The following is a 17,625-nucleotide window of genomic DNA, read 5'->3' on the forward strand; positions in this document are numbered from 1 at the left end:
TTTTGTTGCATTACTTTAGTTATTCAACAAAAATAGTTTCAGGATTTTAAAATATGGGTCTCACTTGGAAACCTTGCTCCAGCCAACAGATTAGATGTGGGGAAAAAAAGGATTTGGCCGGTATCTCATTTTATACTGCGTGACCCAGCAACGTGGTAATTGCAAAGCCTCCAAGTAAAATTTGGGCATAGCTTCTCTCTTAGTGGAGCCAAAGGCCTTTTTCCTACCCACCTTTTCCAGTCCTGCCAGACGCTGAAACACCTTTACTGTTCACTAGCATCAGAAAGGGCTGTGATAAAAGTCAGTCGTTCAAAGTACCCTGAGTAACTGAACCTGATCTAACTTTGGAAGCTGGTGCTGCTTTGACTGTGGACGGGCTGGACTAGGTCACCTCTGGAGGACCCCTCCAACCTGAATTACTCTATGGTCTTCCAAGATTTTATCTAAGTCATCCCACAAGGCAAGGTACAAAAGCTAAATAAAATTAATTGGGACAAAAATGTCTTTATATTCTTAACATGCTCATGGGCAAATCATCTTAACCTCTATTGAAGCAGAGGTGGCTTTACAGTGAGACAGCAGCAGTGAAGGAGAGAGGCTAGAAGTGCAACAGACTGCAAATTGGCTCAGATTTCAGAATTTTATTTAACCCCTTCCCGCCCCCAAAGATTTTAATCCATCCATACAGGAAGCCGAAGCGTTGATTTGACTCTTGGATTCATTATGGTTCCAGGGAGCCTAGCAAGTGAAACATACTTCCTTGGCTTTTAAAGCCTTTGAGACAGTAAAGAGACATGTTGCATGAGCTGTTGATTCATATACTAGTTCTAGTACCTTGAGGGTAGAAAGGTTTGTTCGGTGGATAGCTGGCATTTCCCTGCTGCATGTAGTTCTGAGGCATATTGTAAGGCCACGCTCCTCGGAGGAGAGGAAAATGGGTAGGGGTCCCATGGTCCCAAGGGACAGAAGAAGGGTTCATTTTACCAAACTGTCCTTGGAAACCCTGATCTATTTTTCAATTGAAAGGGAAAAGCACATTGCAAGTTGAAATAATTAAACAGCAAGTCACAAATACAATTTACATCTTAAATAACAGTTTGCAGGGGACGTAATGCAATTAAGTCTGATGTGCTACTCTTTTTTTTTTTTTTTCTTTTTTTTTTTCTTTTTAACATACATAAAAAATACCACCTACATTCTTCATTATTCACTATAATAGAATTTTTTGGGGTGGAAGACAGAGGATGAATCAGTTATTAAAATCAAGACCTACAATTTCACTATTCCTATGTCATTCTCATGATGAAAAATACAAGGTCTGAACAATGTTACTAATCTCTGATCCCACACAGATATTCACTATCACTGACACAGCTGTGACATCAAAGCAATTACCCTACTGCAAGAAATAATTCTCAGATGTACACCGGAATTCCACTAATACTTGTATGCTTAAGAAACTTGCTATCTAGATCACTGGACCAAATTAAAATTTATTTTTAGAGAGGAAAATAAAAACTTGAACTCAAATACACAAATTGTAAACTATTCCATTTACAAATCCAGGACTACTGCAGCATTAAGGATGAGAAATCAAGCATCCAAGGAGGCAGGAGACACAACAGTTGATGCCAAATGCTGTATTACAAATCCTCTTTTTGTTTGTAGCTCCCAATTTTATAAGACACAGAAATGCCTGCTAGTTTAAAAACTTGATCAACGTACATTTAAAAATAAATAAATAAGTAACTATCCTCAGTATATCAGTTCCCCTTCAGGCTCATCATTAAAAAAAAAAACCCTGCAGAGAGACTTTCATTAAATAAAAGCTAGACATTTAAAAAGAACCGTAATTTTTCTAGAATAAAACATGAGGCATGGCTCTACAGTATGCATGAAAAAAAGTCTAAAACTTCTAACGATCCCATTTCTGATCAAATGCTGAGAAGAAAGTCGCTCCTTCCAAGTCAAGGCTATGTGAGCCCGTTTCCACAAGCTTGTTGTTCTCAAACTGTCCTAAGCAAGTAAGAAAGCAGGCTTCAGGACAGCTGCTGTGCACCCACCCAGTAACCCCACTTTAAAGGCATCTAAGCCAGAAATGCAACTTTCAAATGACTATTAAAATACAAAGAGGAAAAATACTAGGACTGGGAACTAGGAAAAGGACTGTGATGAGATTGGAAATAGAAGTTTAGGAATGGAAAGAAAAAAAAATACTGCGACTGACAGCGCAAGAAAACTGGGAAACCTTCTACGGAGGCACAATCAGAGTGGAAGCAAGCAAAATGAGACAGAGCAAGAGGAGAAAGACTGCAGACAGGGACTGACTGACTACATGGTGAGAAACAGGACTCCTTAAGGGAGAATGGAGGAGAAACTAGGATTTGGGGAGCTCAGGTGAAAGAAGGCAGCTACCTGGGTAAGAAGACTTGGATTGGAAGGAGCTGCTTGAGAAAAAGTCAGAGCTGGGGTGGACATGGAGGAGGGGACAGTTGCGCCTGGACAGAGAATTAAGATCAGAAATGGAGAGGCAGGGACAAAGCACGCTGAAGGCACAGAAAACACACTGATAGCAGTTTCTGTATCTTCTAGAATATATTACCCACAAAGCACTGAAAGGAAAAGCACGCATCTCCAGCATCTCAACAAACATCTGAAACTTATTGGTGAATTATACTTCATCCAACACTGCTGACTCAGCTGAAAATCTACTGTTGCCGTCAACTGCCTTAGTAGTGCAGAGAAACGCTGTGCAGGAGATTCAAAATTTCCATCTAGTGATCAACAACTTCATCAGTATATTGTATGATGGATTTTTCTTTTTTAAACATAGGCAGAGTTACATAAATCTTAAGACCATTATCATGTTCTAAAGATCAGTTAAAATTTAGGTGCTGCCACAGTTTGTTACACAGAAACTGTATAGGCTTTAATTGCTATATACTGCTTTTCTCAGCTTCAGACATACAAATGTACTTGGCTTTTGTACAAGGCAAAAGACTGTTGCCCACTCATCACAGGAAAAATCTGTATGAATTATTTTCAGGAAATGATACCGAGATTATGGAAGTTAAATGTGGCAGGATAAACTATAAGAAAAAAGAATGCATGAGATCATGTTATATTGCACTAAATGCAAGGAGGCAATATTCAACTTGCACAACTGTAATTCTGCCAGTTTTTAAGTTCATAGTTTCAGTCTCAGCATTCTCATCTAATAAACTACGTAACAACATAAATGGGAACCGTATCTGTAAGCATATTCACAGAAATGTGCTTTAGACCCAGCAATTATCAGAACATCTCTCAGTTGAATGCATGATTTCTCACATGTTGCACAGCTGTTAATGGCAGATAGGACCAATGCCTAAAAGTTACAACGATCAAACTTGCCTGATTATTTTCCTGTGAAAATGTTAAGACAGTGAAAATAACAACTTAGTTTCTTAAGCATCATATTTTTACTATAAAACAAGTTGAAAGAGTTAGCTGTTCCTGTAACACTTAACACTTGTACACAAAGTGCGAGAGGTTTGATACAACAGAGAAGAGTTACCTGAATTCCCCACAGTGCCATTGTTCACCAGTGAGTTTGGAGTCACAGGATTGTGCCAGTGTCCCTCATGAGAAGTGCTGGGGATTCCCATGGGCCTGGCAGCAGGCTGTGCAAAGATGATACTGGGATCATTCAAGCTTACACTGCTCTGGTTATTTGTGGTGCTGCTGCTGCCAGATCTCATAGAAAATGGAACATTTGTAGAATGAGGAGGGTTACCCGGTGCAGAGTGAATAACGGGCCCATGAATAGGCCAAGAAGTGTTGGGAAGCTGAATTTGGTGGTGATGGTGCATCTGAAGTAGTCCCAGGTTATGCAAGGTGGAATACTGACCTGGGGGAGATTGGGGAAAGTTAAACAAAGGCAGCTGGACCTGATGGGGTGGCTGTGCACCCTGCTGTGGTTGCGGAACGTGCTTAGACTGGGATATTGGTTGTGGCTGAGTCTGGTTAATGGAGGCTGGCTGAGAGGAATTCTGTGTAAATTGCTGAGGTTGTGGAGAGTAAGATGACTGATGCGAGTCAGACTGGAGGGGAAAAAAAAGTATGTATTTCTGATTAGTTCACTAGCTATTTAATGGTGATTTCCTTTAATAAGTACCCACTGTATTAGACTATTCACAGAAAAGGCAAAGCTCTCCCCAGCAACACCCCAAATACTGTGCCCACATTCCTGCTGGTTTAAATTTAGTGCAGTTCGACTGACTGATTTTCACCATCAGATAATCTGGTCTGCTCATGTGGCACATCCCACCATCAGAAACATCATTCTGAGCAAACATTAGCCCCAGGCTCTTCATTAGACTCCTCACATGTCTGATTCTGATTTTTAATAGGTGTCTTCCCCATCCTACTTATTTACAGCACAGAGTCTCATTAACTAATCACCTTACATCTAAATTGAGTGGGTTTTATTACTACAGACACTTTTTCAAGTAATTCCAAAGTAAGCTCCACATATTTCTTTCATTTTTGTTTAATCTGTTAAACAAGAAATTGATGGTCCAAAAACCCAGTTTCAACCTCCATATCCTGATGTTAGGCCATGGCTAAAGGCACAGAAACAGCAGTTATTACAGTCTTTGCAGAGCTCTTACAAAGCTTTCCCTTATACCAGCAACAGCAAAAGGCATAAACCTATTTCATCTGTTTGATATCGCAACTAAGCAGAGAAGCACTTCCAGAACTGGGGTGGGTGGCTGGGAAAAGTTTCCCAGTTCATCTGCCAAAATGTATTACCAACATCTGCATTAACCTAATCTGGTTTTAAGCACTGAGACAAGAAGGTGACGGCATAAGATAGGTGCCTCCAAAGGGAAATCTGAATGACAGGCAGCTACCTAACCCAGAGATAATTACCTCAATCTCCCCCTTGGAGCTGCGTGTCTCCCTCCATAGACTATAGCAGATCGCTAAGCTCCAGGTACCTCAGCTGCTGTCAAACAACTGAAGTTAAAGGTCTCTGCAGCTTGTCACTATCCATGACTGCTCGCCTGTCTGTTTACATTGGCAGTCACTTTTCTTCAGTAACCAGAGGTCTGCAGGACTCCCACATGCCAGCGTTTCAGAGCATTTCTTATAGCAGCATGCTGTGTGCCTTTGCCTGGGCAAAAGCTGAAGCTCAGAAGCTGGGATTTCTCCCTGCTGCTATTCCAACTGTTCCTATGTGAGTGCGTCCTGTGCCTTTCTATCAAACCAGGAAGAGAAAGTAAAACCTGGGATTTGAAAGACAATGACTAGTTTAACAGTTTAAATGTTATAAAAATGGAGCACATGCACTAGCTACAGCCTTCCCGCAAACATTAAACCACCACAAGCATGCACTGGACATGACAGCAGCAGGAGAGGAGAAATGTTAAGCTCCAGCCTCTTGGTCTGCTTCCACACCCCTGGTTTCCCCTTTTCTCTCTCTCTTGCACTACTAATATTCCCCCTTTCCCTTCTCTTCAAACAACTCATGGACAGCACATATTGGCCAAGAAATCCTGGCCAAACGACAACCATGCAACACACACACAGAGTCCATGACATCCAGATGACACAAGAATGTGCACATCCAGTAAGTCACATGCGCACGGTGTGCCTGACTGTGTGTGCACCCACATGTCCAGCTTCAATTTCCCAAGCAGAAATACAAGGCTCCTAAAAGGATTCTCTTGTGTCATGTGATAGCATGGTGGCAGTTCAGCCCTTTCCTTAGATTAGGGCTGTATCAGTCCCTCCTTAACAGCGTATTTTTATAGTAAAAATGATGTTACAAAGTCTCTGTTACTGGAGCAAACATTCCAATAAATGCTCTCTGATCAGATAGGAAATACTCTGTACCTAAAGTAGTCAACTGAAATGAACAAAGAGCATTAGTGACCAGCAGCCCTGTTTGTTTACTTGCCAGCTTCATTAGCAGGCACACATTTCTCAGACTAATAGCTTAAAATTTGTGAGTTTCTGCTGTATTTTGTACTCCAAAAACATTAAATGCCAAGAGCTGTTATTTGCTCAAATACTCTCTGCTTCCAATCTCCACTCAGAAGCAAGTTAAACGTATTTTTCCTAGGAGACACCTGAAGAAATACTAAGAGAAAACTACCATAAATTTCCCCATTGTTCTGTTTGTGCTTCTAGTGTGCCCTGGCAAACTTTTGCCCTGTGTATCACATCTGAATTGGAATATGATTCATTCGTGCTCCTTGCCTGTATATGACAGCCCCTTAAAGACAGTTCTCTTAAACCACAGAGAATGATAGTCACAAAGCTAAGTCTCTACCATGTTAACAACGAGCTATGCTATACTTCCCTTACTAACTCCAGAACATTGCCAGAAGAACTAAGTGCAAGACTTCAAAAGGCATCCTAACTTAAATTTCAAAGATAGCTTGCAGTCCTGAAAAGCCACCTTCACCAGCTCATATGAAATTTGGCTATGTAGTTTCCATACTGAAAGACATAAATGCTCTCCAAGAGACACTACATTATAAATAGAAGTTTAATTAACTGGCAGAGTGCAATGTTGGTCATTATAAAGTCCAGAATCAGTTGAGAAAAAACTGCACAAACCTGTTCCCAACATGACCCAGCTCAGAACCCTAGCTGGTTTGCTACAGCTTGCTTACTTCAATACTATAGCTAATTGGAACTTACACATTCTGATGACTGTCTAGTGCGCAAGGGTCGTTCCACCTGCTGCTGACTCACAGCCACTAGCTGTGAATTTACCATGCTTCGGACCAACTGGGTGCCTAATCAAGGAACAAAAATGTTAATAAAAAACACAAGGTTATGGATTACAACATAACGAACACAGAACTGGGAGTCAGAGATACCTTAAATCTCATGGGACACAGAGCAGGTAAATCACTTTAACCTCTCCTCTCCTTTAAGTGGAAAGCCCTTTGCTACAAAACTCACTTTGCTACCAGGTGGGACAGCTACTTTAAGTTTCCACCCTATTGCATGGAATGTGTAAGCATTGGGATTTTAAATAGCAATAGTAACAGCAGAAGCTTTTAGGCAAAGGAAGCGGGAGACGGGGCAGGAGAGTGAGCAAGGGCTATGAGAATACAGAAAAGCATCAAGGTTCTCTCTTGAGTTCATTTATGATTGCTTTCTCTACTTGTTTTACTAACAGTAATTTGAAAGCTAGATCTAGCTTCCTAATGCATCTGTATCCTTTTGGAACTATTACTTTAATACCCCTGATTTTTGGTGAAATTACATTTACGTACCTCTCACAGATGATGGAGGGTTAGCTAACATTTGAGAAACATTTGGAAAAGGAAATGCATTAAATTATTACTATTATTACTACTCCTAAATGCAACCATTGTGAGTGGAAGACAAATAATGCAATACCCTGAAGTACACTATACTTACTCCTGAGTACATTTTTACCACCCATGCAAAGACCATACTTCAGGAGGCATTACTCCCCTTGAAGAAAAGCAACATTTAGACTAAAAGCTGTATTTGTAATGACTAAAATTATCAGTTGCGGTAATTTTTTAAGGTAATTACCAGATCTGTATAGGGATCTCAGAACTTTCACATTATATTAACACCACATAAACTAACTTACCTGGCACGCTATTATTTCTCTGACGGGTTTGTTTGAATTCAGGACAGTCTCTTCTAACATGACCCACATCCCCACAGATGAAACACCTTTTCTCTCTTGTTTCTCTATCATCTTCTTTCACTTCTTTTTCATCATCTTTCTCATTCTCCTTTTTCTTCAATCTGAATAATAGTTTTTGTTAGCAATATCACAAAACCACATAAAATATAAACTCTGTAGAGTTGTTATACTGGTATGTTCAAAGGAAATGGTTACATAAGCAACACCTGTACCAGAATACAAATATCTGAGCAATCCCAGAAAAACACTTTCAGAATCTGGGCCAGTTAACAACCTGTTGGCATAAACTTACTTAATGAACTTAAAAGCTCCCCAGAATTATCCAGAAGCTATCTGACTGTATTGCACAGAACTATACCTACAGTTAAGTAGGGTTAGGAAACTGCCAGTTAGTTTGGAGGTAGTTCTATGCAACAATCCCACCGAGTCAGAATATACACAAAATACATTAGCTGTATCTTGTAGATATAACCTCCCCCTGACTGCAGATGTCATATTTCTCTATATTAGCATCCTGAGCCTAGGCCAGATGTGAAAGAGAACACTGGGGCTCTTCCAAACACTCAGCACTAGGTACAACAAGGAGGAGAAGAACTAGTGATCAGGAACCATCACAAGAAGTAAAGGTCTTTTTCCTCATGATATCTGTAGGATTGTTGAGTATCAATACTATTGTGTGAGTTGCATACACAATTTAACAGAGATTCTCCCTGGCTGTAGTAGCAGTTTGTGTGAAGAGCAGATCACAACTTCTTTTCCTGAGATGTATGTAGGGAAAGAGGTGATGGAATTCAATGTGCTAGTGCTTGTGCACAGTAGTTAAAGGAGTGGCTGAAAGAAACTGTCAACCTGTGACCTTAAGAGTTCCAGTCCCGTTTCATGTATCTTGAACTCTGCTGACTGAACAAACGGCTGTAAACAAGGACTTCATAGCAGGAAGAAACCAAGAATCTTTTGAAGAATTAAGGTGCACACAAACCGACCATAAGAAGTAAATGAAAAAGCCCAGACTTTAATCTGCATTCTAAGGGCTTCAACAGGTTTTAGGAGGAGCTAGACAACCTACACTGAATGGGTCATTAAAAATCCAAAGATGTAAAAAAGCAAGGAGCGCACATTCTCTGTCAATTCCTGCTGAACTCTCTTTGGAGACACTGATCTGCATGTACTAGGGACTCCTTCTGCAGGAGCACTGGATGCAAAACTTGTAAGTGCACTTAACGTACAAGTGCAAGATCACTAAGTGACTGACACTAGTATGATGTTACAGAAATGCACCTTAACTACGTAATTTTAACTACTCCTAGATTTTAATAAATGAACTTTTACCTGCCTTGCAGAGGTATGTTATCAGATCTATAGTACAGCTCAAATTCAGCACTGTTTTCCAAACATGATCACTATGGGAAATATATTTTCACACATTACAAATTGTGAAGCCAGATAATATAGTCTACAATCTGAATGTTTACACTACAAAGAGATAATTTAGAAATCTAAATTTTAAGGTAAGCTGTAACTACAGATAGATCATAAAGCTAACATATTATAGACGTTGACTTTACTCTGTGTGTGCTTGCATAAACATTCTAAGATTTAAAGAGATGATCATAAATAGTTCTAAGCAAAAACAGGATGGGAAGTTGAGGATCAGATATGAGGCTTTGATTTTTGTCTGCAATTTAGTGTATTCTTCTTTTCCATTAAAATTTCAAATATCAAATCTCTCTTGATTTCATCTCAGAGATTTTACATTAGCTTTGTATATCACTTACCTCCTCCTCTTTGGACAGTCTTTCATGTAGTGACCGATTTTTCCACAGACACGACAACATCTGTCATTGGGTGCCAATTCCCCATCGGTCAGCACTTTTGAGTCAAAAAAGTATTCCTATCAAAACACATCAGACAGATATATTACATAAACCATTCACTTACAAGACTGAGAAATGAAAGCAAAACGGACAGCTTTCATCTCCTATTTTCCCCTAAATTTTACTACTTCATTATACCTAGTCCTTTTCCTCCCCTAGATAATGGCAGCTTTTTCAGAGATGCAAATCAGTTTGGGCTTAAGACCCCTTTAGACCTAGGGCCAGAGGCTAAGGCCTTCCCCAAAGGCTTCTTCAGACAGCAATTTTTTGAGTATGATCTATTTTAGTATCTGAGTCACTGCTTGTATCCTTTCTGAAGCAGTCTATGTCCCTTCCCAAATGACATGATTATATCGCCCATTTTATGCAGGCGATCTGTAATTACATATATTGTGCATACCAAATTGATAAATATATGGTATTTTATATATATATATACACACATACACATACACGAGACTTGCTTTGGATGCACCCATTCAGTGGATGAAAAGTAAAAAGCATAGTAAAAACTATGAAAACTTACAGCTTCTCTTCCAACAGTTGGGTAGAATGGGGTACCAAATAATTTTCTCCCATTGATAAATGCCTTCATTATGAAATTGGTCACTATTGAAGAAAGAAAAAGTTATTGGAGAAAAAACCAGTAAAGGCACAACACTAGGAACTACTGAACATTAATCATTAGTAGACATTAATAGCTTACTTTTCCTAGAGACTCCAGCACCGAGATTATGATTCAAGTCAAAAGGATCTGTATAAAGAAGGGAGAAAAACCAATCAAGAGCTGGAAAAAATGTGTTGCAACAAAAAAAATATTTCAACACAGAGAATTCCATTTTAAATGCACTCACAAAGCAGGTGAGAGCAAAGCAATGCTGAGTGTTTTAAAAATATGAGACTAACCATAATAAAGTAAAAGCAATTTATTGACGTATACTAAAAGTTACAAGTCTAATCTCATTTTGTAAGCTGTAGGACTTGCAAACAATGCTTTTTTTAAACATTGATGGTAGTTTCCTCACATAAAGGTACTGTGCAATAAGAAGAGATCCTCAAACAACAGCATTCATCACTCCCTCCTTAACAGAATAAAAATTAAGCAGACAAGTACCTTCAATGGCAATACATTTGGATGTCCACTGTTTCTCAAATGTAGTTAACAGCTTCTTCTGCCGAATGCTGATCACATATTCCTTGAAATCAAATTCTTCAGTGTAGAATCGCAGCAACCCTAGCCAGAGTTCTCCAAGTGATTCAGTGTTCTTTCCAAGAGAAGGCAGACGCTTCTTCTGCATGCCATAGAAGACACAATTTCTTCAGCTACAGTTACTGAAGCATTCCTCCTCTTCCTGAACTACCTCTCTAACTATGAGTTTGTCTACCATGAACAGTTTTCACTTGGTTAAAGTAAGATTAAACCACCACAGTTAACAGTACCCTCAAATCCTAGACTGTTATCAAGAGTAAAAGTATTTTTCGTTATTTATGTTATTTAGAAATTATTTTAAATGTACCAAGAAAAAGCAGACACTGATTTCAGCAAAACACAACTCATTTGGGAAGTTATAACCATACGGATACGGAAGTTTAACTACTGTTCTGTATGTTGCACTGCTAGCACTGTATTACTTTCCCATAAGAACAAGCTTTAAGTTTTAATGACTCTTCTGGAATAAGAATATTACCAGTTCTTCCATGTCATCAAAGAAAAAAGCATTCCATCCATCCACCATTCTTTGTGGTATCTGTTTTCCATCAAATATCTGCCGACACAGAGAAGGACACAGTTACCACTCTAATTCAAAGTCATCATAAAAAAACTTGCAGTTCTGTTGGTAAGAAATAATACAACAATATAAATCTGTTAATTTTAACAATTACTTCTTATACAGGCAGCCTGTCCCATTGGTATTAAGTTTCAAAGTCTTTTTGTATTATTGCTATACCTCTCTCAAATTACTTGGATATTTTATTTTTACTTGTTCTTTGCAACTAAGAAAACATGACTGAATTACCTCATCAAGATTCCAACTTCCCTTCTGCCCACAAAATCTCTAAGGAGACTTTGTATGACTCCTATTACATTCAGACTTTAGCAAAGCCAAGGGGAAATTCCACTGTTATTTAAATGCACTCTCAGGGTAGCAATAAAATAACAACCCCCAACCACTACTAAAGTATCAGCAACAAAATCTGAATCTCAACTGCAGTGCTTAAGCCAATTTTCTTTTTGCACGCAGACAAGAAGGAAGTCAGGAAGGGGTAATTTCAGAAGTGCTTGGGAGCCCCAGAGTGTATCCAGGAAGAGGGAGGTAGCTGACTAATTATATTCTCCCTACCCATGCAATGGAGAAACAGAATGTTATTTTTTTAATAAAGATTCCTGGCTCATGTAAAGTACCTTTAAAGTTGCACGAAAGCATTAGTTATCTTTTCTTCCCCCTCATCAAATCATAAAATCAACTTTTTCTCTTATAGCTATGGTGTTAAGCAATAAATAATGCTTCTGACAATAACTGATAGAAGAGCTGGACTCACATCTCAAGAGCATCTGGCACACTCTCATAATTACAATTCCCTTCTCTCCATACCACCTGTCAATTTTCTTTCTATCCTGTTTAGTATATAAGCATCAACATAAGACCAAAATCCCAAAGTAAATGTAACAACAGAACTTAGGTTCAACAGATTCCTGATTTTGTTGTGATTTTTAAGTTTTACCCACTAAAGCCAAGTAGGAGTTAGGAACCTGCTAATGCAGAAGGTCCTCATATTTCATCCATCCCCCTGATCCTAAAAGCCCAGACTTCTCATATTCAGTTTGAAGAAGCACTGCACCTATTTTCATAGCCTCTTCTTCTGAAAACCTACCTCTTGAAGAACTGGAATAACTGGTGGATTTCTCTGCTGTAGAAAGTACAAAACCATAAGAATATAGGCATACGAAGACAGACTACCACGGGATGCATCACCAATATCGCAGCGCTGAAAAAAAACACATTTTAAACAAAACACTGAATTTACATTTTATTATTCAAGACCAACAACTATGTCAAGAGAGTGAGCAGAAATCCCACCAGTAACAGAAAATACATTCATCTCATAACTAAAAATTGTTCTATGAAGCCTGAAAAATAAATGTCCCTAGAGTCAAGTGCCATCTGGCAAATCCACAGCATAATTTGACTAACATAAAAACAGAAAAGCTTCTTACAGCCAAAAAAAATTTTTCTTAAGTTTATGATGTGCCAAATTGAAAAAAAACCAACAAAATCAACCTCCAAAACAGAAACCCCAACAAACCTCCACATCCAATGTCCATGTTTCAATACTGTAAAATCTAATTTTCCTAAACTCATGTTACTAGATCTAATTCTATGACTCCTTATTGTTTCACTTTCCCTCCCTTTTTTTAATAATTAATTAATAGGCAAGGATTTCCATGTTGTACTGGCAACTTAGGCGATAGCTGGCATTTTGTTAGCATACATACACATACCTAATTAAACCATGATCCAGCCTGCACAACACAGCATAAAACAATCAGTTATTTCCTTATTATAGTTGAAAAAATCTTATTACAGTGTAACCTTTCTACAGCACCTGCTTCTAAGCTACCCTTTGCTTCAAGCATGTGTCATAACAAACAACACATTTTTAACCTCCTAGGTCTGGAAAAAACACAGATTCACAAATTACTTTCACATTAGCAGAAGCAGTGACAGCTGTTCCTGGTTTTTTAGCCAATGCAAACAGGGGAGGAAGGATTTTGCTTAAACACAGTGTACCTGCATAGCTATGAAGTCACCTCCATACATACACATTCAAAAGTACATCCCACAATTTGGAAAGTTGGTCTTTACCGTAAGACTTTTAGAATGTATACAACAGTATGCAATACTACAAAAAATATGTTTCATCATTATCTACACAAGGCAGTTTTAATCTGGACATAGAGACATGGCAATATTCTGCACTGCTGTGACCACACCAAAAGAGAATTATTACTAGTCTGTAATGATATGAGTAAGTACATTCCATTTTATTCATCTTGATGCATTTTATTACATTAACACCTCACAGCATGACACACTCTCCATACATAACCCTTTTTTTATTTCCTTGTTTCACTAAGCTTTCTTTGGATGTGTTTGGGGAGTGTATTTAATAGTGCAGCTTGAATAAAAAGACACACCATGTATCAAAGGCTGTATAGTCTAGCACTTTGTTAGAATATCATAAGGAGAAAAAAAAAAAAAAAAAAAAGAAGGAGATTTGGCGTTTGGTATTCCCAAACTCCTAAAGTCAAGTGTATGTCCTAGGCGTATCAAGTAGAGACTTAGGCATTCATTCATTCATCAACACGTACTTACTCCTGACTTTCATAGTAAGTAAAACAAGACAAGTAGGCCAGAAGAAAGCTGCAGTAATCTCTGGGCTGGTCATAGCTATGGCAACTTGGAAATTCCATGCATAGCCACAAGCCTTACAACTTACAGTTACCATTTTTTCCAGTTTTGCTTGTCTGGGGTTTATTTTTGCATCACAGCTGGCTGGAAACTGAAAAAAATGAGTTTCCCTTTCATCAGCTTTCTCTTAAATTGAAATTTTTCAACAGATGGCAGAAGATACCAGGACAAAAGAACTTGATTCTGACACAATCAGATGGAGCATAGTCCCCTTAAGAAAGTGCTCTTCGTATTAACAGCATTCTACTGTCTCCTTTTCAGTTGGTATTAGCAAAAGGTGAACTCAGTGACTGTATGAGAAAACACTGCATTGTATTTCTCATGTATATCTCATCATGTATGAATCATAGAATCATTTAGGTTGGAAAAAACCTTTAAGATCATCAAGTCCAACCATTTTAAGTACCTTCTTTTTATATTACCTTTGCAAAAACTTTCATTGTATAGCCCAGATATTGCACTCTAGGATCAATAGCTGCATATGTAGCCAGCATTCTGGTGTTATGCTGTGCCTGGGAAAAGGGAGAGGAAGAAAAAAAGGAAAATCAAACAGGTGTTTCATGGTAATTTCTGGTTAATTACAATATAGTCTGCAATTCAAGCACATGAGATGCATAATACATTTGGAGGGCAAAAAATCACAACAATATCCTGTAAAATTCATCCAATGTTTCCTGCACAAGCATAACTGAAACGTGTAATCAGGACAGTATTCATGCAGCAACAACAGTAAGAACCTTGGAAAACACCAACAAAAAAGCAAGTCCGTAAGATGACACACACTGGAACACATTCTACAAATTGCATCTTCTTCACAGGTGAATGTGAGCCCATTACATAAGAAACGACACAATTTCATTGTGCTAGATGTAAGCTGGGATGAGAAGTATTATTCATGACGGCAGAAAGGCCATGGCGAATCTGGCACAAACAGCTTTTCAGAAGCATTCACAAAAATGCTTTGTGTGCCACGATGCTGCTCTGCCATCAGGTTATACAGTTACTTGGGTTGGGCTGAGGGTGCGAGCCACTGAATTTAAATAATGTAGGGGGGGGAAAATCCCCAAGCACATAAAAGCATTTTAATTCTGGTTTCAAAATTACTCCCTCAAATGATTATTTGGATGAGTTACAATCAATCAAAAAGCTTTCTTTAAACACAAAACCAAACACAAACAGATGCTCACCAGCGTATTGTATAAACTGATATCTCCTTCTAAGCCACTTCGTCTGTGTTCAAATTTTACTATAGGCACTTTGGCTGTTGTTATAGGCAAGATGTTTCTCAAACCTGGGGAAGCAACACTTTAGTACATAAAACATTTCCATTAACTACATATATAGTAAATGTAAATACAAAACAAATAATACTTTAAAACACCTACCTGGATGCTTCTTAAGAACTTTTGCCAAACCTTCTATTATTTCTTTACAGTTTAGTTTCTAGGAAAAACAAATATCACAGCTTCAGATGTTAAAACATGATCCTATCCCAACAAGCACATTTACTATCAAACATTTATTTCATAGAGGAAAACCCTATGTACGAAAAGAAGTAAGCAATAAGCCAGCACACGAATTTAGGTAAACTGGTGACTCCTATTCTCTATCTGGACATCTACAGTACACTAAATGTGTGTCTATAGAGCATTAAAAGTAAAACATAGGCTACATCTTGCTTCAATTGTACAGGGTGCAACAAGCCAACATGCTGCTAGCAAAATCCTGCCTTTTCTGTGTACAGAAATCTTAACTGAATTTAAAAAAAAACTTAAAGAACTCTTGAATTTAAAATAGTAAATTTTATCAATTTTAAAACTCTTACCTCTGCATTTTCATGACCTTCCAATGTCATGCAGATATCTAGATCACTGTCCCGAAATCCAAATCCATTCTTTGAAGAGCCAAACAAGCAAAGCCTGGCTTTGTCTGATCAAAAGAGTAGATAAAAAAAAAAGATAAATTCTTTTACAGTTGAATGATTAAGTGCTTACTATGGAATACTGCTTAACTGAGATGTGCAGATGCCCATAAAAAATGAGCTTTAAGACAGAGCTTACAACGTCACCTCTAAGACCTCACCTTTGATAAGAGAGGAACCTTAATACTTTAAAAATTATTTATAGAAAATAAGACAGTATAAAGCCCATACAATTTTTATGAGCGAGGTATGTTAAAGAGTTACTATAACCATTAAATGGCATCTCTAAACGTGGCACAATATTTTGTGGTATGCAACTGCACTTTCCTGTTTTAATTAAATCTAAATTAGCACAGCTGAAGTACTTCGATGCCAATGCCCAAAGCATGGCCAACAAACAGGAGGAGCTGGAAGCCGTCATGCAGCGGGAAGATCATGATGTAATCACCACCACAGAAACATGGTGGGATAACTCACATGACTGGAGTACTGCAACGGAGGGCTACAAACACTGCAGAAGGGACAGGCAAGGAAGGAGACACAGTGGGGTAGTAGCTCTGTATGTCAGGGAGTGCTTCGACTGCCTAGACCTGAATGATGGCGACAGTAGTGTTGAGTGTTTATGGGTAAGAATCAGTGGGAGGGCCAACACGGCAGATATCCTGGTGGGAGTCTGTTACAAACCACCCAACCAGGATGAAGAGACAGATGAAATATTCTATAAGCAACTGGGAAGAGTCTCAAGATTGCTAGCCCTTGTTCTCATGGGGGACTTCAACCTAGCAGATGTCTGCTGGAAATACTACACAGAGCATAGGAAACAGTCTAGGAGGTTCCTGGAGTGTGTGGAAGAGAATTTCCTTACACAGCTGGTCAGCAAGCCAACCAGGGCAGATGCCCGATGGACCTGCTGTTTACAAACAGGGAAGGACTGGTGGGTGATGTGGTGGTCGGAGGACATCTTGGGCATTGCGATCATGAGATGACAGCTTTCGATTCTCAGAGAAATAAGGAGGGGGTCAGCAGAACCACTGCCTTGGACTCCTTGAGGGCCAACTTTGGCCTGTTTAAAAGCTTGGCTGACAGAGTCCTGTGGAAGATAGTTCTGAAGGGCTAAGGGGTCCAGGAAGGCTGAAAGGCTACTTTCTTGAAATAGCCTTAAAGGCACAGAAGCAGGCTGTCCCCATGTGCCAAAAGACAAGCCAGCAGGGGAGAAGACCAGCCTGGCTGAAGAGAGAGCTTTGGCTGGAGCTCAGGGAAAAAAGGAGAGTTTACGACCTCTGGAAGAAGAGGGAAGCAACTCTGGAGGACTTTAAGGGTGTTGTGAGGTTATGCAGGGCGAAGGTTAGAGAGGCAAAAGCCCAGCTAGAATGCAGGCTGGCCGCTGCTGTAAAAGATAACAAAAATATTTTTACAAATATATTAGAAACAGAAGGAGAGCCAAGGATAATCTTCATCCTTTATCAGATGTGGCGGGGATGATGAAAAGGCCGAGGTACTTAATGCCACCTTTGCCTCAGTCTTTAATAGCAAGACCAGTTACCCTCAGGGTACTCAGCCCCCTGAGCTGGAGGACAGGATGAGGAGCAGAATGAAGTCCCCACAGTTCAGGAAGAAATGGTTAGTGACCTGTTGCTCCACCCAGATGTGCACAAGTCTATGGGGCTGGAT

The 17,625-nt window shown here is 39.1% G+C and overlaps 1 protein-coding gene across 3 annotated transcripts in view; it reads right to left on the minus strand.

The window, feature by feature from the left end:
* TUT4 (terminal uridylyl transferase 4) overlaps positions 1-17,625 on the minus strand; it is a 49,885-nt gene that overhangs the window by 750 nt on the left and 31,510 nt on the right. For 2 of the 3 annotated variants that reach the window (XM_040611258.1, XM_040611259.1), the window contains exons 16-29: positions 15,859-15,962; positions 15,419-15,476; positions 15,221-15,324; positions 14,456-14,545; positions 12,436-12,549; positions 11,250-11,327; positions 10,676-10,853; positions 10,268-10,315; positions 10,088-10,170; positions 9,463-9,578; positions 7,628-7,788; positions 6,694-6,791; positions 3,557-4,082; positions 835-1,008 (exon numbers count right to left, since the gene is read on the minus strand). In XM_040611258.1, the coding sequence (XP_040467192.1) occupies positions 835-1,008; positions 3,557-4,082; positions 6,694-6,791; positions 7,628-7,788; positions 9,463-9,578; positions 10,088-10,170; positions 10,268-10,315; positions 10,676-10,853; positions 11,250-11,327; positions 12,436-12,549; positions 14,456-14,545; positions 15,221-15,324; positions 15,419-15,476; positions 15,859-15,962 (1,932 nt within the window). The remainder of the gene's footprint in view (positions 1-834; positions 1,009-3,556; positions 4,083-6,693; positions 6,792-7,627; positions 7,789-9,462; positions 9,579-10,087; positions 10,171-10,267; positions 10,316-10,675; positions 10,854-11,249; positions 11,328-12,435; positions 12,550-14,455; positions 14,546-15,220; positions 15,325-15,418; positions 15,477-15,858; positions 15,963-17,625) is intronic. The other variant, XM_040611260.1, reaches the window with a different exon arrangement.

Source organism: Falco naumanni, chromosome 11, assembly GCF_017639655.2.
Source record: "Falco naumanni isolate bFalNau1 chromosome 11, bFalNau1.pat, whole genome shotgun sequence".
NCBI lineage: Eukaryota > Metazoa > Chordata > Aves > Falconiformes > Falconidae > Falco > Falco naumanni.